Genomic DNA, 24,431 nt, shown 5'->3' on the forward strand with positions numbered 1-24,431 from the left:
TCCAAATTGTGATTGATCTTCCCTTTCCCTTCACCCCCGGAGCCTATTGCCGGGCCTTTTGGGGCACTGTTTAGCTCTTAGCACCTGCTCATACTGTAGTGAATTGGCTCTTTGCCTATGTAGGGGCTTTCATACAGTGAGTGCATGTTGAAGAAACAAGGCGCACCTTCCAGAAACATCGGGTTTACACAAACTCTTTGGAGAAGACAGGAAGGAAACATTTTTATATTAAAATAAAGTTAAAATAAGACAGCCAGGGCCGGACCGGTGGCTCAGGCGGTTGGAGCTCCATGCTCCTAACTCCGAAGGCTGCCTGTTTGACTCCCACATGGGCCAGTGGGCTCTCAACCACAAGGTTGCCAGTTCAATTCCTCGAGTCCCACAAGGGATGGTGGGCTGTGCTCTCTTCAACTAGCAATGGCAACTGGACTTGGAGCTGAGCTGCGCCCTCCATAATTAAGACTGAAAGGACAACAACTTGAAGCTGAATGGCACCCTCCACAACTAGGATTGAAAGGACAACAACTTGACTAGGAAAAAAGTCCTGGAAGTACACACTGTTCCCCAATAAAGTCCTGTTCCCCTTCCCCAATAAAATCTTTTTTAAAAAAAGTAATTGCAGTTTAAAAGGTTAAAAATAATTGCAAAAACTGCAATTATTTAAAAAAAAGACATCCATATGATAGAGTGGAAAGGAAGATTTCAGATATGAGATGAATATGAGATGAATATTTAAGATAAAGCAAACTTCTGTTTGAGAAGCTCTGCTAGTAGAAGAAATGCTTATTGAATTGAATTACGTCTTCCTCTTTAGCTGGCTTCTTATCCCAGAGGGGTGGATGTCGGGATACATAGCACTGCAAGAAATCACTGGGGAAGAATGACTGGAGTCGCTGTCCTTAACTTGGTAAAAAACAAGATATTCTCTCTGCCCGAGGGCCACGTGCTGCACACTCCCAGGGAGTCAGGGGCTGTGGGTTGGAATCTGGACTCCAGCATTGACCTCTGCGGGCACCTGGCAGGACGTCTGGTCTCTGGGCCTCTTTTTCTTCACCAGCAGCCTGAGCTATTCAAGCCCAGATCATCACTAGGGAGGGACCTTCTACCTCCACGATGCTGAAGTTGGTCAGCCTGAAGTATGTGGTTTCCAAGGCTTCCCAAACTCCTTACACCTAAGTGAAAGTGCATGAGGAACTTGCAAGGGTTTTGGCATCCTTAGAAGTTAGTCTTCATTGATTTGAATATTTCTCTGCCTCGGTGAACCTTCCTGTCAACACCTCTCTTTTGTCATTAAAAAAAAAAAAGGCTCAAAGAAAAGAAGGTTGTAGGAACTGATTAAGAGGATGTCCCTCTTTTTTTTTTTTTCTTTTTCTTTCCCCTAAAGATTTTCTTGAGAATGTCAAAAGCAATTTTTATAGGCAGGTTGGTCTTTTACAAGAGATATGTTTACAAAGCATGAAATTAACATTTTTGCACAGAGCCAAATAAGTGCTTATAACATGGTGACTTTAGTGGCAAGTTTGCTACTTGAGCAGTTATTGGCAAGGTCAGATGGCACATGCAGTAATGCAATTAGCAGACTCCATCACCAAAGCAAAGTTAGCCAAGCACCTTGTGAGGGAACAGGTCCCTCCCACTAAGGAGTTTGTCCATGAGGTCATTTCAGATGTTGGGAACAGCCCAACCGTGTCACAGGGCTACCCCACTCCTGGGGCTTCAGACTCCTATGAGCCCACATACAGGGTTACACCCCCCCAGAGGGACTGAAGAGGTTCACCAAACAATGTGTAAGCACTTTACTCCTTACGAGAGGGGTGGCTTCAGACTAAACATCACGTTCAAATGAGGGAGTACCAGATGACAACCTCCAAAGGGAAGAAACAATAGAACAGGCAAGTTTGGGTAACCACCTTGTACATTTCAGTAGCAATTAAGGACATCCTTACATTCATAAAGGTGGCAAGAGAATATTAAGTTCCATTTAGGAAAACATATTCAAGGAAGCATGTTGGTGTATGATTTTGGACTTGCGTTCTTGTTGGTAATGTTAGGTGGTATAACAGATCAACCTTGAAATGTCAGTGTGGTGACCCCACAGAGATTTATTTCTCACTCAGAAATTACACTCTGGCCTAGGTCTCAAGAGCACTCCAGAAGGGAGAGGAAAGTTAGGGGGAGATGGGATTATTTGAGAGGTTTCCAGGAAAAATATAAAAACTCTGAGATGTTCTCATCTTTTTGTGGCTCAGATCCAGATGTTTAGAGTGAGGAAAACTCTCCCCTCCTCTGTGCTCACCCCACTGGCAGTTTGTACTCTAAAACAAAGGGATCCAGAAAGTGTTTGAGATGTCCTCTACTTCCTGGCTGGGATCAAATTTTGCAAAGTAAAGAGTGCATTGGAGTCAGACAGACCTGAGTCCAAATCCTGGCTTTACCGCTTGCTTCATCTGTGGCCTTGGACAAGTTACTAAACCCTTATAACATCCTAGCTACTGTCTACAATTTGGAGATAATAATTGTGCCCACCTCAGAGAGTTGTTTTGAAGATAAAATGAGATAATGCATTGAAAGGGAATTATTTCAGGGACTAGCACATCATAGGTACCCATTTATTCATTTAGTTTATTCAGCTAACATTTATTGAGTATGTATCTGCTGCTGTGCTAGGTGAGCCTAAACAGATGCTGCCCCTGCCCTTCTGGAGTTTATAGTCCAGGCATGGATATGCGTTAATTAAATAGTCACTCTAAATAAACATCTGCTTACTAACTTCGTGCTCTGAAGGATAGGCTCAGATGAGTACTGTGTTTGCCAGAAACCTATTAATAGATTGAGAACTCAGGGAAGACTTCTTGGAGGAGATGACATCTGAGCTGAAATGTGATGTTAATTTGATGGAGTAAGAACAGGGTGTGATGAGTGTCCTTGAGGAAATGGCACATGCAAAGGTCCCATGCAGGAAAGAGTGCGGTGCCCTGGAGGAGCTTAGGAGAATGACTGGAGCTTTGAGACCAAGAGGAGCATGGTGGTAGGATGGGCTGGAGAGATGGGCAGAGGCCAGGCCATGTGGAGCCTTGGAAGACTCTTGAGGGCTTTGGTTTCACCTTCAGTGCAATGAGAAGCCATTGAAGGTCTTTAAGCAGGGGCTTAAAAACGATTAAGCTCAATCACATGTTAGCTATTATTGTTCCTTTCCGGGAACTTTTATACCACATCCCAACAATATCAGCTCTCTTATTAGATTCTGTGAATACATAATTTTTAAAAAACCCACAATCCTACTGATCCATTTGGTGTTCTGAAAGCAGGACCTGTAATAGGCCAGAGCCCTGTGGCCCATTGTGACATGCTTCCTCCTCCACGTGGTCCTGGAAGGACACTAAAAGCAGCCTGGATCCAGGACAGAAAGGAGAGACTGTGGGAATTGGAGCAGGGCCACGCCGGACATGGTCGGGACCAGCCGACTCCACAGGCCTGCAGAACTGCACAGGCTGCCACAGCCCACGCCAGGTCAGCTCCAGGCCTCTAACACCGAGTGGATGCAGCCGGCGGGAGGACAGTGCCAGGGGAGGGAGCCTGGCACGGTCAAGGCAGACAAGACAGCAGCAGTAGAGAGTCTGGGAAGTCTGTGCAGAGCGAGCTCAGGGCTGGACTGGCAGAGGGCGGAAGGAACTGCACTATGGGGCTGCCTGAGGGGTCGGGTCGCTCAGGTGGGCCCTTGTCTGAAAGAGGAAGGAGAGAGTCTGGGCACTGAGGCTGGTATAAGGGGAAGTCCAAGTGTCTCACCTGAAGGAGGCTGCTGATCCCACAATCTGGGGTCCCGTCATCCTGCTCTTTCTCTTGCCAAAGGCCAGACTGATCCCCAAAGCTGGGGGCGGGGGGCGGTACTTGGCTAAGGCTCCTTGTGGGGATGAAATGATCCCAGTTCTCAGAACTTATTTGACTCATCCGTGCGTGACTACGCTTGTGAGCTACCGGCTCAAATCCGGGCCTCCTGAATACCTGCCTAACAAAAGGTTGTGCTTCACCTTTTCAGTCCTGACCCACTCACCTGTCTATTTCCTGTGGTGCAGTTAGAGCAGGATAGTATGTAGTCCTCATCCCACACTTTCATCTAGCTCTAGTCCAGTTGTGTGACTGGAAAACCAGTTAGAGATGTACCTGAACCGAGCGTCCTTTTGCCTAAGAACAAAGGCAGGGCCAGGCTGGAGATGGCCTGGATCCACAGGCTCATGGGCTTGTGCAGACAAGACGTGGAAGGGCAGAGTGATGTCCACATCTTCAGCTGAACAACACGAGACCACGGGTTTCATGGGTGACCCCGCTCAGAAGATGGTCATGACGGCTTCCATGTGTCTGGCCTTCATAGTCACAAAACACTCCCATGTACATGGTGGCCTTGGAGCTTTTGTACAGCTGATGAAATAGCCTGTTATCCTCCCCCTTCTTCAGAAGAAACTGCGCCTGATCATTAAGTGCTGAGCTCAGGGAGATATATAATATATATAAAATATACATAATATATGTTAGCCTGGATAATATTTGACTCCTGTAAATGAGAGAGGGGCTCTATGTGGAGAAGATAGCGTAGGATTTAACAATAGTGTCATGGGTTTCTTTAGATGATTTTCCTACGTTTAAGTTTTCCAGGTCCAAGGGTGTGTGTGGGTGTGTCTGTCTGTCTTATGTGTCCATTTCTATCTGGTGAAAAGCTGAAGTTAAAATGTCTGTAAATTCTGTGTTCTTTGAGCACTGACATATTTCAAACAGTGACCCAGTAAATGCCACCTGTTCAGTCATCTGTGTGACTCCTTTAGGAAACTGAAATGCACACCAGGAGAGGAAAGATTTGAAAGCCAGAAATGCAGGTCGAGTCCACGCTCAGATTCAGGTCAGCTGACAGAGCGTGTTTCTTAGAAATTAAGCCCTCTGCAGTATGAAGACTGAGAGGCTTCCCCCCTCCTCTGCCTCCTTCTTGTGTAATTTTTAAAAGCATGAAAATGAAATTGGGCCCTTCACATAGGAGACAGCTATTTTCTTAGGTCTCATGCCTTCCTTTTGAATAGACCGAATAATGCAACTTGTAATTATGCCCTGCCAGGCAGCGTATTTGTGTCTTCTGAGTGATAGTTGAAATTTCTGGGCAAGTGAACGCCATTCACAATGGGCCTGCCTTTTCCCATGCGGTTCCAGGTGGCCCTCTGTGGCCGTCTTCCTGCCCACACTGGCCTCTAGCACTGCTTACTATACTTCACTCATTTCACCACGAAGGACTCCCCAACCTCCTTGCTTATCCCAGGGGCGCTAGGAGGCTCAGCCCCTCTCCAGAGGGAGCCACGCCAATCTGATGAGTTAAGGTAAATAGGGGAGTGATGGAGTGGCTTAAGCTCCAGGCAGGTAACCTAGGCAACGGCAGGGAGCCTGTACCTCTGCCGACAAGTAGTGTGGGATTAATTTCTTCACAGATCTAGGGCCTTCTCTTACACTCAGAGTCCACTTCAAAAGCCTTGAGAAGGAACTGAGCTGTTGGATTACGGGGAGGGGATTGCTAACTGTCTTCCAGGGTTACTGTAGACTTTTGCCCCCTTCAGGAGCATGATATGGGCTGTATAATGGGCAGACATGACATCAGAGGTCTCTGGCTGGAGAGCAGCAACTCCTTAGCTTTAGGAACTTGAAGATGCCCCTCCTGAGCCTTGGGTTAGCCAGCTCCATGTTCCTATGCCAGCTACCATTTCCTCGTCAGTTTCCTCATCTATAAACTGGGACAATACTAACAGTGCCACCTTCTAGGCTCATTGTCAGGATAAGGCCTATAAATTGCCTAGCGTAGCCTGGCACATAGGAAGCCCAATAAATGTTAACCCACTGGGTCTTCTCTAGGAGAGAAAGAGGCTCTGGGTGCTCTCTCTCCCTCTTTTGCATTTTTTACTACCAGGCAGGAAATGGGCTCCGCCTGGAGGTGGGTCCAGAATGGAAGGCGGGTAGGAAAAGGGGCTACAGATGGGGAATGCGGGGAGAACATCAGAGCCACAGCAAGCAGGCAGGAAAGTCGGGAATTGGGGGCTGCTGCCTGAGGGCCGGGAGACCAGTGGAGAGGTGGGCAGTGTGCCCAGAGAGGCACTGAAGCTGTTGGAAGATGTCTTGAGGCCGAGGATATACAGGTGTTGCCCCTTCTGGGACTTGGGGTCCAGCCTGAGTTCCCGGCCAGCAGCCCAGACTGCTTGTTGAGCATGCGCTTTTACAGATGCTGCTTCTGGCTTGAACACTGGCCAGTTGAAAACATGATTCTGGTTGTTTCGCCACCATGTGATGCAAAGGCCATGGGGAAATGTGGTCACACAAAAAAAACATGAGCTTTTCCTGTTCAGTGAGTCAGTCCAGAAGATGCATAATGTATGGTTTCCGAGGCTGCAGGTGGATTGGGGAGTTTGCAATCTGTGGAAACATTTAAGACTTGCCAGTTATAAAGGAAGAGAAATGTCTGGAGCGTAACATCCAGCAAATAGCATTGGCTGAATAGTCTCAGACGAGCCAACCTCAGGGGCTCAGTTTCCTTATTAAAAATTCTGGCAAGAACACGCCAGAATTGTTAAATTGTGGTTATCTCTAGGCAGTGGACTGGGGGTTGGAAGTGAGGAGAGATTTACTTTTCATTGTATATATACTCGTTTTGACTTTTTGAATCTTTCACCATGTGCCTTTATTATTTTTAAAATTGCAAATCAAATTATAGGTTTGTCTTTAAAAAAATGCAAAGAAGGGGTTGGCTTAGATCACTGGTTTCCAAATTTGTTTTTTAGCATTGAAACACTTGTCTCATAACCTTACTTGAAAGCCTAATGAATGTATAACAAAGAAGAAATCGGAGCCCCTCCTGCCAGGACTCTCCTGCCTCCAACTCCCAGTTGTGGCTTCTCGAAGAGATGCATTGAACCTGGTTTGAAAAGCACAGGTTTAAATGATTTCTCTAAGGCCCCTCCCACCTCTCCAGTTCTATGTTTCATAGCAAAGGAAGCTGGGGCAGTGTAGCCCTGTGCCACAAGCAGCTGCTTTCACTGCTGTCGCTGCAGAGGTCCATACCCTGCCCTTCTTGGCAGTCAGCAGCTGGGAAAGGTGAGCTGGGCACAGGTTGAGTTTCATTCCAACTCTGGGGGATAGGAAACAGGTCACCCTTGGATTGCTTCTCCTGGGTTGGAATGTGAGAGAAATGTTCCAAGGTGGATTTTGTAGCCATTTCAGATAAAACTGAACCTGGGGCTTTCATAGGCAGGATGCTAAGGGGACAGTGGAATGGTATGAGATGGGAGAAGACCCATTCACCTTGTAAAAAGTGTGGTTATGGGCGTGGCCTGTTAGCTCACTTGGTTAGAGTGTGGAGCTGGTAGCATCAAGGTTGCCGGTTCGATCCCCGCATGGGCCGTTGTGAGCTGCGCCCTCCTTAAAAAAAAAAAAAAAAAAAAAAAGTGTGGTTATGAACACGGGCCCACTGCTTATCAGCACGGTGATCTTAGCAAGTTACTTAGCTTCTCTGAGTCTCTTGCTCCATAAAAAGGCGAAATACTAGTGCCAACATCCTGGGTCTGTTGTATCATATTCACAGGTTCCACCCACAGTCAGAGGGGCGGGGAGGCACTGGAAGTCATTCCTAGAATTCTGCTGACCACAGAGGGTTTGGTTTGCACTGAAGGAGAAATTAAAACAAAGTGGTTCCTAATCGCAGATCGTTTGAAAGCAATGGTTTAGAATCCAGTGGAAAGAAATGACATCGATACAAATGCCTATAACTTGAGACCGTAAGTATAACTTCCAAAAAGAGAAGGGGAGCGAGTACAGTGAGCGGTCAAAGGGATGAAAGATTATGATCGAAGTGGAGGGGGATAGAGTTTCTAAGGCTATGGTATTTGAACGAAGCATCGAAAGACAGGTGTCATTTGGGTCTTTAAAAAAAGGAGGCAGGAAGACAGGATTCCAACAGTTACATTTCTGTTTGGGCACCTTTGCCTGCAAACAGAACTGGGCTGAATTCTCTGAGTCCTATCTAAGGTCATTTTGTCACTTCTTGTCACCACAAACCGTGCTGCATAACGAACTACCCTAACACTCGGTGACTTCAAACAGCAAACACATATTATTGTTTATGGGTCTGCAGATCAGTTGGGAGGTTTCTCTGGTCTTGCTGGGTTCTCTCCTGACTCTCTGATAAGCCAGGGTGGGCTAGGAGGCTCTGCTGCCCGTTCTGAGCTCTCACCTACCTCTGGGGGTTGGCATGTGTTGGCTGGTCTAGGATGACCTCGGTTCTCCACCTGTCTCACCTCCCGCTTGCCCCTCTCCTCTTTCTGGCTCAGCAGCCTAGGCCTGTTCCCTTGGAGGAGGCAGAAGAACAAAAAACGGTGAAACAGTCTGAGTCTCTTGAGGCTTAAGCTCAAAACTGACACACTGTTACTTCTGCTTCAGTCTTTTGACCAAAGCAAATCACAAAGCCTGCCCAGTGCAGAAACTGAGGAGGTTATACTCCACCTCTTACCAGAAGGAGCACACGATTCCATTGCAGAGTTCAGGACACAGGGAGGAGTGGAGGACTGGGGCCATGTTTGTTATCAAGAAATCTTTTGGAATTCTCTAGAATAAAAACAAGAGCCTCCCCCTCCCAACTTCAAATGCATTGTTTCTCAAGTGAAGCAAGGGTTTGGGGAGAAAATTTACCTATGAAAATTTACATATGAGAAGCCATTTGAAAAATATAAAGTGATCTCTTAAGCACAGTTCTAAGAAGTGAGACTTAGGAAACAGTCTGTAGTCTTCTATGTGAATAGAAGACGAAAGAGGGCTATCTCTGGGCAACCTTATCACCTTCGATCACGTGGTGCCTTCATCAGCCCACCTCATACTCATCCTTCAATGCCCAGCCTCAGTGCTCTCTGCAGAACTGTTCTCGGAGAATAATTCGTGGTTCTTCTCCCAGGTCCCAGTAACAATTTTTAGAATGAAATGATCTCAGATCCGGCCTGTATCATAGACAGAAACAGTGTCTTTTATGATAGTCTCTGAAACACCTAGCCCAAGGCCAACAAATCGTAGTTGCAGGATAAACATTTATTAGATGAGAGGATAGATGAATGAATGGATGGGTGATGACAGATGCGTCAGCAGTTGACCAAAGCCTTCCTTTGGAAAAATCTTACCCTAAACTTTATTCCTTTCTCCTTCCAAGTCAGTTTATCAGCTTGAAATCTTTGTTTATTTGTTCCATGTCTGTGTGCTGTAAATAAAAAAAAAAAAATAGCTGCTTGCACATTGCAAAGGGGAAGACCCATGTTGTGTTCTCCCTCATAAACCCTGTCATTATTAGCATAATATTTCGAAACAAGGTCCATGAGTCCCTAGGATGTTACTCATTTTCCATCAGGTTGGGGTCGGTAGGTAGGGGGAACTTCTCATCAAATAAATTTGTTAAATGCTGGATTAAACAAAGTTAGGCAGCTTTCTTTTCTGTGAGACTTCACAGCACCTAAATATGTTAATACACTTTGTAACTCTCCGAGAGAGCATTAAAATATGTAAGGGTTGAGAACTGGAAAGATGAGCTTTTGCAGGGGGCGGGGGTGATGGACAGCTTAACAATATCATGTCTCCTGACCCATAAACATGCTGTATCTCTCTATTTAGATCTTTGATTTCTCTCAAATCTGTTCTGCACATTGCTGTTAAATTTATCCCTCAAGTATTTAACATTTTTGATGCCATACGTATGTTTTATTTCCATTTCCAACGTTTCATTGCTGGTACTTAGAAATACATTTGATTTTCATGTCAGCCTGTATCCTGTGCCGTTGCTAAACTCACTCGTTCTACTAGCTTTTCTGTAGCGTCCCTAGCATTTTTATATAGATAATCGTGTCATTGACAGGGATTATTTTGACCTCCATTCTACTGTCAAACAGTGGAGACCTAGGGACCTGCCTACTGTCCCGCTCTTCTTAAATGCAGAGCCAGGAGTCTGACGCCTCTTTGAGGATTCTCATCACCACCCCACATTGCTTCTTAGGCTTCCAGGCTGCAAGAGACGCTTGTATCAGTTAGGATTAAATTTGAATGGCTGAAACACGATAGAAGTTTACTTTTCTTTCACTTGAAAGTCTGGAGGTTTGCAGCCCAGGGCTGATAATGACAGTCTGCTCCTCAAGCACTTAGGCTCCTTCCCACTAATTTCCTCACCAGCCCGAGGGTGTGGACCACCACCTCATCATCCAATATGGTGGCATTTGCATTCTAGGCAGCAAGATAGAAGGAATAAAGAAGAGGGACAAAGGAGCACACGAGTGATTTCTTCAGGGAGTCCCATGCTCTGCCTCAACACCTGTGCTCACAACTCATTGGACGAAACCTAGTCAGGCTACATCTAGCTGCAAGCATGTCTGGGAAATAGCATCTTTATTCTGAGCAGTCATATTCCCAGCCTAAATTTCTATTACTGTGAAAGAGAAAGAGAACAGCTCCTAGGGGACATACAGCAATTTCTGCGCAAACCTTAAGGTTAGGAATGCAGAACGAAACAGTCCGAAAATGAAAGAAGGGAGCAAGTGGAAGAGTTCAAAGCCTGTGGCATCTTTTAGAAACCATTTTAGGATCAAGTGGACCAACTCTCTTTAGAGTTTTGTGGCTCGTTAAGTTGACTTGAAGCCATTTAGTTAGAGGATAAAGTTAACCGTCCGAACCCCTTTATGGTATCAAATCCTTGTGACTATGTTAGACATGTCTAATCATGGATGACTTTCTTCTAGAAACAGATAAAATAAAAGCTGTCTCTGCTCATTCATTCATTCAACAAAATGGCTGTCTCCTACCCTCATGGAGCTCACGACTTGGGGAGAAATAGAAAATAATGAAATCATCACCCAAGTGAAGGTGAAATCACAGAGGAGCGATAAGGACACACTCAGGGGTGTCATCTAGTCAAGGAGGTCGGGGAACGATGCCTGGGACTTTGGAGTCATGCCTGTAGGAGTATCTGCTTTCATAGCACAGTGGTGAGATCTGGGAAAATCATCCTGTGTGCCTTTGGAGTTACACCTCGTATACCCTGCCTGGGGCACTGTATGTCTAAGAGATCAGTAGTAAGAGCAAGAATGTCAGAGTGAGAGGAAAGTATGGGTGGGGTCGGGGTGGGCTTGCCGCTCAGAACCCCGGGTAGCTTCCCCCCAAGAGGAATGGGGAAGAGTGGAGGGGTTCCAAGGTGGCAGATGGAGGAGGCCAGGATCATAGTGCAGTCAGAGACTTTCCTTGTGGGCCAGGAAGGAGCCCAAGGAGAGAAATATCCGAAGGAATATTCTAATACATGTTGTCATCTGTGTGGAGGAAAGGAGCTTCCCGTTCCTTAAGTGGCCATGCTAACCTCAGGGACTATCCATGTGCCCAGCAAAGAAAGGGTTGCTGAGGCCAGTGGGCCATCAGAGCAGACAGCATCTCAGCTCCCACTCAGCAACTAGCTATTCTGTGACTCAGAGGCACGGCACAAGGGCAGACCCCCAGTGGTTGTGGGTGAGGGGCGGGCAGCACCAGAGGAGGGGACGGCCATCAGTCACCTTCTGCTTCCCCACTTCCCCCCTCCCCACCGCCTTGGGGGACTTTTGCAAGTAGTGAACAAATAGTCAGCCAACCTGAAGATCTAAGGTTGTAGAAATCAACCAGTGGATCGCAACCGACCAGGTGTACTTGGAAGTTTCCTCTTCCAGCTCAGGCAGGCGTGGCAGATGGGTCCTGTCCTCTGGCCAACGCTGGCTGACTGGTAAGGGCCTCTTGGAGCACAGTGCTGAGAAGTAGTCTCGGTTCTGCAAGGAAGAGCATTATGGTAGGTTGATGATGCCTGCTTGTATCCTAGTGTGATTGTAGTGAAGAAATGGGATCATATACGTAAAAATGCTTTGTAAATTGTAAAGCGCTATCCAAATAACAGCTAATAATGGTAACTGTGATTTTTAGTGCTTCCTAAGTACCAAGCACTGCTATGAACTTTACTCTTTGTATCTCCTGTGATCCTCACAATAACAACCTTTATGCTAGATACGATCAGTACGCCCCATTTCACTGTCAGGGAACCCAGGCTTAGGAAAACAGTAACTTGCCCGAAGTTGCACAGCTAATAAGCAGCAGAAGTGTGACACAAGCCGAGGTCTTTCAGACTCCCAAGCCTGTGTTCTTTTACACTGGATTTTGCCGTCTTCAGAATGTATAGGATGATGATTGTAATTATTACTATTAATAGCGCAGCTGCTCTCTTGCTTGGTGGCTCAGTCCTAATTCCCCACCTAGGAGACTAAATCAGATGTGTTTGCAGTTATTTTTTGGTCCCTGAAAAGGCCTGAAACTTGTCTTCTACTCAGCTTGCCAATTTTGCCTGCCTTTCTCATTACCCATCCACGTCTAGTCTGCCGAGCAACAGAATGACCCTCTGTACACTCAATTTGTCGAGCCTCTGAGAGAACACTTGTTAGAGGGTTTCCCTTGGTTGGTCACACAACAGATCCACTGAGACTTCAAGGCACAGAAGTGTGATTCACTTCAGCAAATTTTCCTTTCCTGGAACGATATTTCCAGCATCTTTCTAGACACTGAGCTGTGGGAAAGAGTGGGCAGATGTGTGTGGTAGGAAGTATTAGCTGTGATGGTTACACGCAGGTGGTTGGAAGTCTGCAAAAACACTTTTCATATCGATTTTCTACCCAAGCCTCAGTTTTGTCATCTACAAAGTGGATATAATGACAATAATAATATACACAAGTCTCATCTTATGAAAGGGTTAGGTTATAATAAACACACCACTTCAGGGGAAAATACCATAAGATCAGAATCACCCCTGACAATCACCTATGGAATATAAAGACAAACCACCTCTCCAAGATCCAGTTTAAGCAATTTTTCCTACGGTATTAAAACTGATGACTTCCTTTGTTTAAAGTCATCAGAGTGACTTCAGAGGTGATGAAAATACTTATCTTCCAAGAGTAGGCTCACTCAGCACCAAAATGCCCACACTTTCAGAGGCCAGAGAGAAGTAGGCCCCTGGGGACACCATTAAGGGCACAGGCCACTTAGTATGGGGACCCAGTTATGACTTCTTTCTCTTTCTCTTGGACCACATGTCATTTCATTCCTGAAGGTTCAATACACGTATGATACAATGCTGTGAGGTCTGATTTCCTGATTTGCCCTCTGTGAACAGGATCAATGCTTGAAAGGAACATGTGATGAAACAAACATCAGGCTGGGTGAGGGGAGATAAGGGCTCAGGCCCCAGGTCAGCCCTACCCGCATCCGTGGGACCTTGAAGATGAACTTATCACCCAGGGGTCCAAGTTCTCAGGCTGTGTTTCTTGACTACAGACCTACAGGACCCTCCTGAGTCAATTTTTAAAAAATGGGTGTATGTCCATCCCCACTTCTGCGTTCCTAGCCAAGGTGGCATCACCTCTGCCTGTACCACTGTGATAGCCTTCCTGGGGTCACCCTCTTGGCCTCATAATTCCTTCTCCATCTGGCTAATGAGAGCTTTCCAAATGCAACCTGATCTTGCCACCTCCTGATATAAAATACTTGGATTTCCAAATGAGTCCAGGAGAAAGACGAAATCCTCAGCTCTGCCCACCTCTCATCCCCCGAGGCTTCCCCTCCTTACCTGTACCACACACTCTGCTCTTGTTTCAGTCACTCCTGTGTTTTGCACAGCCACACTTTTCCTTCTGTCCGGAATGCTCTGTTCTCTCTCTCTGATGCGTTACCTCCTAATCAGACTCCATCCATTTCCTCAGAGAAGCCTTTACTGACCTCGCTGACTGGTTCGGACCAACCTGGCCTGATCGGAAAGAAGGGGACTCTCCTGGCACCGTGTATCTTTCTTTCATGCACGTGCCACTGTAGCTATTTTAATTTATTGGGGGTTCTGGATTAAAGTCTGTATCTCCTTCTGCCACACACAGAAAGTAGCATCCTTGTCGGACTTGCTTACCAACATGTACCCTGGACACTTAGCACAGAGCCTGGCATGAGCTTGTACCCATTAGACATTTAAGTGGATGGATGGACGGATGGATAGATGGACGGACCGATGAATGGGTGGGTGAGAGACTCAAATGAACATTATCAAATGATGGATCAGAGTATTGCTTTTTATTTCCAGTGATAAAACATTGGGGAACTTTCTCAAGAAAAGGGTACTAGTTGCAATTGTTCTTTTAGAATGGAAGAGAAACGTTACTATACCGTAGGTTCGATTTGCCCTTTAGATAAGTGACATTACAAAATATCTTGGTGTTTTTTTCTCTGCTGTTTAAAAAAAGTCTTTTAATGAACCTTAAGTAGCAAATGACCTTTTCTAGAGCCATCTGTACAAAACAGAGGTTGAATTAGATGGGTGGAATGGTTCTGTCCTTGGAAGTACAGCAGGTCCTCAAATAACGTGGTTTCGTTCAATGTTATTTCAGTATAATGTTGATGAGGGGAAAAAATGACTCCGTAGCATTTGCACGTTCTCCCCACGTCTGCATGGGTTTTCTCTAGGTCCTCCGGTTTCCTCCCACATCCCAAAGCGATGCCCGTTGGGTGCATTGGTTTGTCTAGAGTGTCCCAGACTGAGTGAATGCAGGTGTGAGTGTGAGTGCCCCTGCGACGGAAGGGCGTCCTGTGTGGTGTTGGTTCCATCCTTGCGCCCTGAACTGCTGGGATAGGCTCCGGCCACCCACGGCCCTGAACTGGAGTAAGCAGGTTGGAAAATAGTGATCTTCCTTGTTTTTGTTAATCTTTCTTCAATGTATGTATAGCTCACATGTATTCCAATGTTTAATATCAGAAGTGTTTGGGGTATTTATTTAGAAGGTGATGTTTTTGTGATCAGAAATATGCTGTAGGAATTTAATCCCTACCTATCTCAGTTAGCCTATGGTAACATTGGTGTCAGTATACAATCATTTCACTTAAACTCAGAATTTCTAAGAACCTAACGATGTTCAGTGAGGATGTACTGTAGAGGACCAGCTTGTGTTTTTTTATTGATCAGCCTTTTTAAACAATGGTTCCTATCTGTAAATGACCTCGCCCTCTTAGGGAATGAGGCCTCATCCAGATTTCAGATTCCAACCTGGTGTCGAGATGATGGAGTCACTGAACAAGGACAGTGGACGTGCCCGGTTGCTGGGAGAGACAACAGGACTTGCCCGACAGGCCCAGCAGACTCGAGCAGCCTTGTGGCGCCAGGGTTGCTGTGTCTCCATCTCCTCCTCCGCGGTACCCTTAGGCTTGGCTGTCTGTTTTCTCTCACAGCTTGGTGCTGGCTGTAGTGAAAGGTAGACTTTCCCAGAACAGCAGCCTGCTGGATAGGGGCTGGGGTTAGGTCAGCGCCATGTGAATCTGACTTACAGAATGCCAGCCTTAAAAGAGGGAGCATTTCTTCTGAATGAAAACAGAACTTTCTCCCTGCATCTCTCACAAAAAGAGGAGGATTCTGAGACGAATAGGTAGTAACATATTTTACTCTTGGAGCTCTACTCCAGCCTGTTCCTTGCTCAAACACCTTCTGTGGCTCCCACCTGCAAAACAGCTCAAATATGAGGCCCTTGGATTTTGGTCCCGACTTCCTGCCCTCATTGCTCGTGATTCTTTTGTGCCCTCCCTCACTCCAAGCAGATCAGACTCCTTCCCTTTAAGTAAACATGCCCCTTACTTTCCAACCTCCATTTCTGTGTCGGTGCTTTCCCTCCAGCTGGATTCTGTCGCTTGATTGGTAACAGTCAAAATCCCATCCATCTTTTCAGGCAGCTCACTAAGACTCTGCTTCTACAGAAATTTTTCCCCGATCATCCCAGGTAGAATTTAATCTTTGGCTCTTGTAAATACCTATAGAATGTATCTGTACAACTTTCAAGGCACTTACTTATGGTATAGTGTTGTGTGTGTTTTCCTTTCTGATATACTTGTCCCCTGTCCATGATTTTTGTTGAGGCCAGGAACTGGCTTATTTATCTTTGTCGCCTGTCAATTCTTTGGACATAGTAGGGCCTCAATTCATCCACGAAGTCATCCTCATTTGTGGGATGAACGAATAAATCAATCAGAACAATCCAGCTTATGTCCTCAAAACTCACGAAGAAAGTACATTTATCCAAGTATTTAAACTCCGGTACTTAAAGTAACTGTGCTTTTGCCTAAATCAAGTCCTAAGTCTTTGAAGTATAACCTTGAAGGCAACCTTGAAGAGAGTGCTTTGCTGTGTGTGTGTGTGTGTGTATTATTAGAATAATCCATTTAGCAGAGAAATAAATGTCTGGCGTTGTATAGAGTCTTTTAAACCTCAAAGCAAAGTCATTCCAGGGCCTTAGTAGGGTTAGTGAGAAGAGGGTCAGGGGCAGGGCGGCCATCCTAAAATTTGGCAGAATCTGGTTTGTAATATGTCCTCAGACCCTGATGAAGCAGATGACCTCCTCCGTTTTCCTGTCAGTATTGCCCTTTTACAGCGCACAGCTCTTTTCCCGTGATTTTGAAGACACTTGCCGGCTCAGCCAGACTCAAATGTCCTCTGTGAGCAGGAGTTGCCCCGTACGGGCTGCAGTGTTGGGATTAGAGCATGCACTTTATCGGATCTTTCTTCTTGGGCAGACTGCAGTTGGCTTGCTGCCCCACCTTTCTTCCCTCCCTCCAAAGGGGGCCAGGCACGCTAAATAGTGATTAAACAAAAGATTAAAATTCCATTTGTGTGTGTGAGTGTGTGGCTGTTTGAACACTAATCGATTCTGCCGTGGAATGTTAAGTAAAAGCACGCAGATACCAGAAGCAGTTATTTAGAGGAGCCGTCAGATCCATTTCCAGTTTATCATTTACTGCAATTTCCACAGTAATTCTGCCAGCGTCCTCCACCAACTCTCCCCCACCTCTCTTGCCGCCACGCTCTTTCCCAACCTCTTTGCTTCCTGTAGCAAAAAGACATCTGCAAACCGAGGGGAAGAAAAGTAACCGAAGATGGTTGCTGAAGGAAAGTAATCACAACTTTTATAGACAAATCTTGGCGTCTGTGGAATTAAAGAAATTTAAAATTACTTCTGGCTTAAGAATCCAGACGTGTTTTTGTGGACAATATTAAATGATTGTTATTGCATAAGAATTGCTGTCTTTTGCGAAGCATTGTTTGAGCCTTTCTTGTTGCTAAAGGTTTTGTGGCATTTGTTTCCGTTGTATTATAGAATGCCGCTACGTAGTAACGAAGCACTTCTTTCTTCCCTGAAGAACACTGGGTTTCCACAGGAGCATATGACCTCCTGTTAATGAGGAGACTCTAAATCCTGTTATCAGCCATAGCCAGTTGAATTGGCTCAGGTGTTAAATAAGATGCGTCTGCAGAACTCCTGTTCCCCTAACAGGGCCATCACAAACATCACATCATAAGCTTTCTCTAAAAATAATGTGTTAATAGCAGCACTCCTTTACTGAGAGGGCCTAACTTTGTGCCAGACACTGAGCCGGATGCTTTGTGTCCGTTAGTTCCGTTCATCCCCCCAACAACCCACAAGTAATAATCCATTAGTTTCCCCTATTTATGAGTCAAGGAAACAGAGGTCCCAGGAAGTGAAACCTAGGATTTTCCACCTCTGGAACAAGAATGTTCTGAGTCATTAAACTAGACTACTTGCCCCACTGACGAGCAGTCCTTCATTCAGCTGATATTTACTGAGGGCCTCAGGTGAGTCAGGTATTGGCCTAGGAATGCCCGGTGAAGAATCAAAACAGACATGCCCCTGTCTTCAGGAAGCTCACAGGCTATCCCAGGGAGAGAACAACCAGGTCTGGTTTGGTTTTGGAGGATGACAAGCTATGGGATTTAGGGCAAGTCTGTTCTACTCTGTTAGTCTCAGAGTTCTTGTCTGTAAAATGAGGCGACTGGATTTAGACAAGTGGTTTTTCACCTTTATCATGGATCAGAATATATGGAGGATGTGTTGAAAAACACATTTTCGGACTCTCCTACCCCCAGATACTTTGATTTAATAGGTTCAGGGTGGGGCCCAGGAATTTGCATCTATGGTGAGGGTCCAGAGCTCACCTACTAGGAGAGAGACTGACTGGCTGTAAAGGCCAGTAGTGCCTCCACGGGTCTGTCTTGTCACGCCCCTGTCCCTAGTGCCTGGTGTAGAGTAGGTCTCAATAAACACTTGGTAATAGTTTGAATGATCTAAGGGGTTTCCATGGATGGACCGAAAAAACTCATAAACCACCTGAAATTAACCTGTCTTTGTTAAGGTTTATGGATAGGCTTCTAAGGGCCCTTTGGCTGCCATAGGCTCTGCAATCTTAGGATTGAAACAAGTTTTCTCTCCTACCCAAAGCTCAGACCTATGATTGGAAATTGTTTTAATGTATGTAGTAAAATTTGAGTCCTGTATCAAGTCAATTTGGTTCAAAGATGTCAATTTACAATCGATTGTTAAGATCCGAAAGTGCATCACCACATTCTCTGTGTCAGTCCTGAAAGTACTCAGGATGTACTGTTGGTGGTTTTCCTCCGTTCACCGGAAAGCACCCTTTGGGCAGGGAGTGCTGTCTCCTTTTCCAAGGTGGGAAAATTGAGGTTCCTGTGTGTCCTGTCGCCTAGCCAAGGTCACACCACAAGGGTTCTCTCTACTGCCAACTAGCCTGGGAGTTGAAGAATGTGGCTCTTATCCCCTTGCCTGCTTGTGTGGCCTTGGTTGAGTAACTTGGACCATTTGAGCCTCAGTTTCCCCATCTGGAAGATGGGGAAGAGGGGACAAATTGTCTCTGAGCAGCTGCTTAACTTGGCTATTTGGGGACTTTCTAGTAATTACATACGTCGATATGCAGAACTCCCTGTGTCAGTAAGTTCTGCCGTCCTCCTAGTTTAGGGAAGATGTGAGGACTAATGAGACCGCCCCAACCAGCCCAGTCATCTCTGCGGACCATTCCGGAGGGGTGTGTTAGATGGGTGCAAAAGTAATGGCGGCGTTTGCAATTATTTTTAAGGTGTTAAACCTCAATTACTTTTGCATCCACCTAATACCACGTCCACTGCCTTAAGGCAAAGGCAGCGGAGGTGGTAGGCGCCATGGGTGTCAAACTCCCAGGATTTTGGAACCTTAATTGTCTATCCTGTTAGTTCAGGAATTCACTGTTCATCCTGAGAAAACGATTCAAGAACTTGACTTCTACGGGGTTGTAACTGTGAGATACAGCTTGGTGCCCATTCCCGGTAGCATGGGAAGACTTTCTAAAGGATATGGAGGAAACAGTGCCCTTCGCGGACTCTTAGACTCTTAAATGTCCTTTAAAGGTCGCCTAAGCCTTTCTATTCAAAGTGTGCTTCGTGAATCAGCAGCAGCAGCATCACCTGAGAGCTTGTTAGAAATGCAGACTCTCAGGCCCCACCTAGAGCTACTGAATCAGAATCTCATTTAACAAGATCCCCACGTATTCTACTGCACGTGAAGTTTGAGGGGGGCATCGGCCCTAACACAGCCCTTGCCTCCCCTCCTCACCATCCCGATGAGCAGCTGAGTGTCCTGTTTCCGGCCTCCTCTAACGTCTTCCACGCGGTCCTGTTTCATCCTAGCACCAACCCAATTCTTGGAATTTCTTCTCTACCTTAAATTGGCCCCTCAATCATTCAGTAACTTCTGCCATTAGCACTCGCTCTAGCCTCAGGACCGCACAGAACAAGATAAATACTTCCGTCTCCCTCAAGGTTTATCTCCTAGTCCTCAGACAACATAGTTTCTATTTCTTTAAAAAATGCCATTGGGATTTTAATGGGGATTGCATTAAATCTGTATATGGCTTTGGGTAATATGGCCATTTTAACTATGTTGATTCTTCCAATCCATGAGCACGGAATGTCTTTCCATTTCTTTGTGTCTTCTTCAATTTCTTTCAAAAATGTCTTATAGTTTTCAGCATATAGGTCCTTCACATCCTTGGTTAGACAACATAGTTTCTAATCCTCCTCATCCAGGAAGAGCTGATCAGCTTTGTGGTGAGATCACCTAATCTCATCCAGCTTCCTCACTCATCCTGTGTGTGCAGCACATTGTAAGCTCACTGGGGCCAGGCAGAAAATAGGACTGAGCTGTAAGAGCCAAGTGCAGGACAGTAAGGAATGGTGGGGACTGTGGCAAACTGGAGAGGCCTGCCCTGTCTAAGCAGGGCAGCTGTTGTGTTCAACCCGGCAGAGGGGCTGAGGGAACTCAGTCTGAGCGCCATGTTTTCCAGAGAAGCCAAAAGTCTTAATAGGACAACAGAAAATCTCCTTATTTATTTCACACTGACAATTAAAAAAAGAAAAAAACATCAAAAGCCACCACATTGTAATTTGCCAGTGACCGGGCTGCAGCTGTTTGCGGTGATAACTGTGGTGATAATTGCCTGCTTAGCACGGATAGAATTGCCCGGCTTTGGTCTGACCAGAGCAGAGCAGACATGGTTGTGGCCTCCTTCTTCCCAGACCAGTAGTTCTCAAACTTGAGTTTGCATTAGAATCTATCGGAGGACTTGTTAAAACACAGATCTGAGGGCCCCACTCCCAGAGCTTCTGCTTCGGGAGGCGTGGGACAGGGCCCCGGAATGAGCATTTCTAACAAGTCCCCAGGTGGTGAGGGTGGCGCTGTTTCAGGGACCACACTTTGAGAACCACTTTAGATTGGCACCTTCCATTCAGGCATCCTCTTTAGTTCCACCAGTGGCCTCAAGTAACCAACTGAAGTTCCCAATCTTTGGGTAGCAGAAAAGCGAGAAGGACTTGGGAGGGAGGGCTGGAGAAAAGATTACTAAACAGCTCATGATCAATCAATCCTGACGTCTAGACTCGGAGAATTTACCCTGGGCAGGTGTCTAACCCACCCCAAGGCTCAGTTTCCTTCTCTGTGAAATAGCAAAGTGGTCCTAGCTCAGTTTCCAGGTGTATTTGTTCGCTTGTTTAGAGATTTGGTTGTCTGTTTTTTTTTTTGCAAAGAAGCTGTTTAAATTGAAGTCCCACATGGAACCCCAGTACAGAAAACAGACGCATTGATGGTCTGATGGAAGGGGAGCTCACACTCCTACTCTCAGCAACACCCCCCCCCCAGGCAGCACTGAGGTGTCTCCTGTACAAGGATAGCTCAACACACTTGAACTCCTCCGAAGGAACTTGCAGCCCAGCTTCTGTGATTTCTGAGAACCCCTAGAACAGTTTGCGGGCTCCTGGCCTTTCTTTTCACAGTTTCTTTCCCTCTCTGACCGAGACAGATGGTCTACAAAGGATTGTTATTATCATTTGAGCTGCTGTAAGGATATTGAGCTGTTGGGGGAAATCTGCTAACTCAAGAATCAGCCAGAGACTTAATAAACAGGTGTGTGGATGATTTTATTCTGGTGGCTTCGTGTTGGTGCTAATGTTCCAGCATGCGCCACACATTCAGGGCCTTTGGAGTTAATTACATAGGAAATAGGACTATTGGATTCTGCAAGCCACACTGACTTGTCCCACAGAACAAGTCTGTGGGATTTTTAATGGGCAAGGTGATAGGGAAAGCCGTTCTCATCTACGGGAACGTGGAAGATCATATGGTGCAATGTTACCTTGGGGAGATTCTAACTGAGCCTCAGGGCCAAGCCTTTAGACCTGACTGGGGCATGGGAAAGCATCTGGCCCCTTCGGGTGACTGCAGACCCTGGACTGCGGGGTCCCTTCCTAATGGGCCCACGATGATAGGCTCACCTCCCCGGACACATATACACACCTTCAGAGCCAGGCCCCTTGGGGCTGCTGTGTAGTCCTGTTTTCTTTCAGCCATCCAATGGCTTATTCATACCTTCCACACAAAATTGCCAAATATTTGCTCTCTGTGGGACTGAGCCCTTCTTGGGACTGTAGAGATGAGCAAGACCCTACTTCTACTCCTGTGCAGTGTTCCTTGGGCCACGCCCAGCTCTGCCACTCTCCACCACACCTGGAAGTCTGTGCCCAGGCCCTTTGCCCTGCCTGTCTCTCATTTCTGTTTATCTAAAGTGCACCCTACATGCCCACGTGTCCATGGAACTTTCTCCGGTTGTCCCAGGTGGACGTGAACTCCTGTGGCACTTTCTGTGGGCCTCTCATCTGCCCGTTACTTATTCTGCCCCATCCAGTATGTAGCCACCAGCCACCTGTGGCTGTTGAGCACTTGAAAGGGGCCTGAATTGAGATGAACACAGGTGTGAGATGCACACGGGATTTCGAAGACTTAGTACAGAAAAATAAAATAGCTCAATGATTTTTAACATTGTGTGGTAAAGTGATTATATTTAAATAGAGTATATTGGGTTAAATAAAATATGATATCAAAACTAGCCTCATTCTTTTTATTCCCAGTGTACATACCCAGAAAGTTAAAAGGTGTATCTGTAGATCCCACCTGTGGCCTGCATTATTATGTTTCCGTCGGACAGCGCCACACCTATTGCTTTCTCTCGTTCGTGAAAGGAATGCTTGTCCATTTGGTTTTTTCTCCTGCTGGTTTTTGAGTTTGAGTTCCAAGAGGGTCGACATGGGATGCCCATCATCTTTCTGACTTTTGCACACCTGGCTGGTCCATGGCAGGCTCTAACAGAGGTATACCAAGGGCATTAATAATAAATGAACAAGTGATGACAGACATCCAATCAATACCAAAAGCCCCTTAGGCAGTGTAAATTCTGGGTCTCTGTTATTAAACTTATGTTCCTTTTTCTTTTTCATAGTATTTGTCTTTTTTTTCTTTTTAAAGGGATCACACAATCAGCCAAAGAAGATATTTTTCTTGGGAGATGGGCAAAAGCTGAAGGACTGGCACGACAAAGAAGCCATCAGAAGGGATGCTCAGCGTGTAGGTACGGAGAGCGGCATCACCCACGGGCAGGTCCCCTGGAGAGTGTATGCATGCGTGTGCGTGCGTGCACGTGTGCACGTGTGTGCATATGCGTGTGTGTGTGTTTCAGGGGGTGTCTGGACCTTCTGTTGACTCCATCTGCCACCATCCCTTCCCCTGATTCTGGAATTCCCATCTTCACCTGTGAGTTGACCCCCTCTTTTCTCCTCTGACGTCACCACGTCCATTGCCTTTAGGAATTTGTCCAGCCACCTTTATTGGGCAATAGCAAATGTCTCCCGCTTATGGGATATGTTACCACTAAAACGAGGATCAATAAAAATAAGAGCCAGCACTTACTGAATATCTATGGTGAGCGAGGCCCATGCCCCACACTTTGCACATTTTCTTGGTGCCTCCCAAATCAGCCTTCGTGGCCCATTTGATGAGATGGGACATCTCAGATGGGACTGTAGCTCAGAGACATGGGATAATCTGCCCACAGTCACTCAGTGAGAAAGAGGAAGGCTTGGGGTTTGAACCCAGGTCTGCAGGGCAGAGTTGATCCCTACTCAGCACTGTAGCCATGAGTTTGAATGAATTTAGTGGGCTTCAGCTGAAGTTTTCTTTGGCTGATTAGTCTTTGGAGCAGTTCTTGTTGCACTGAGGAGTTGGGAAGAGTTGGGGAGGTGGAGATACATGAATGATGCTGAGAGTCATTTCTAGAGAGCCCAGACTAGGAGTCAGCAAAGCAGCTCTGACACCACTTATCGGCCATGTGACCATCAGATAAATTCTCCAGGAGCCTGTTTCCCCATCTGTTAGTGGGGTTCATGCTTCTTGTTTTGACAATCTCAGTGTGTTGGTATGAAGAAGCTTTACACTGTAAAGAACTGTAGAAATATAAGGGATTGGTATTTTATTCATTTTTATCTCAGTTAAAGGTACCCACCACTATTGATTTTTTTCAAAATTACATTATGACAAAACCAGATTACAACAAGGCTATGAATAGAGCTGAAATGATAACTGAAGTTCAGGGAACTCTAAAGACATGACATGCATTTTTTCTGTATGCCAGTGATTTAAAATGAAAGGTTGGGAGGGGGATGCTGCTTAAATTAAGAAAGGAGACATTTGAAAAGAGCTGATTTGCCAGACAATTATACTAGAATTATTAGAGCATTGGGCAAACTAGCAAAAAAAAAAGAGTAAGCGTTGGAGAAATGATTCAGAATAATGACCAGTGCTATGTACCAGGCACCTCGCCCTGCATTGCCTTCTTAATCACCACACTGAACCTTCTTCTTACCCCAATTACTGCAAAACCCAAGACATAGGCAGGCCAAAAGCATGTCCAAGAGAACCTAGCGGGGGAGTGGCAAGGCTGGGCGGTGAACTCCCCGCTGCCCAGTTCCAGGACCTGCACTCTGAATCATCCCCTGTACTGCCTTCCTGACGCTTCCCTGCCTGAGAGAGTCGCTTCTGCCCGTCTGTGTCTGCTTGCTGCATTTGTGTGCCTTGCAGAATCTGCCCTGGGCACTAACCAACAGTGTTCTCCCCTGGAGCATTACAAGT

General features: G+C 46.0%; 1 protein-coding gene across 2 annotated transcripts in view; it reads left to right on the forward strand.

Annotated features, from left to right (window-relative positions):
* The window catches only part of GALNT10 (polypeptide N-acetylgalactosaminyltransferase 10), a 189,362-nt gene that overhangs the window by 62,206 nt on the left and 102,725 nt on the right, over window positions 1–24,431 (forward strand). For both annotated transcript variants that reach the window (XM_081035187.1, XM_081035188.1), the window contains exon 2: window positions 22,773–22,875. In XM_081035187.1, the coding sequence (XP_080891313.1) occupies window positions 22,773–22,875 (103 nt within the window). The remainder of the gene's footprint in view (window positions 1–22,772; window positions 22,876–24,431) is intronic.

Source organism: Rhinolophus hipposideros (genome assembly GCF_964194185.1).
Source record: "Rhinolophus hipposideros genome assembly, chromosome: 23".
In the NCBI taxonomy this organism is placed as follows: domain Eukaryota; kingdom Metazoa; phylum Chordata; class Mammalia; order Chiroptera; family Rhinolophidae; genus Rhinolophus; species Rhinolophus hipposideros.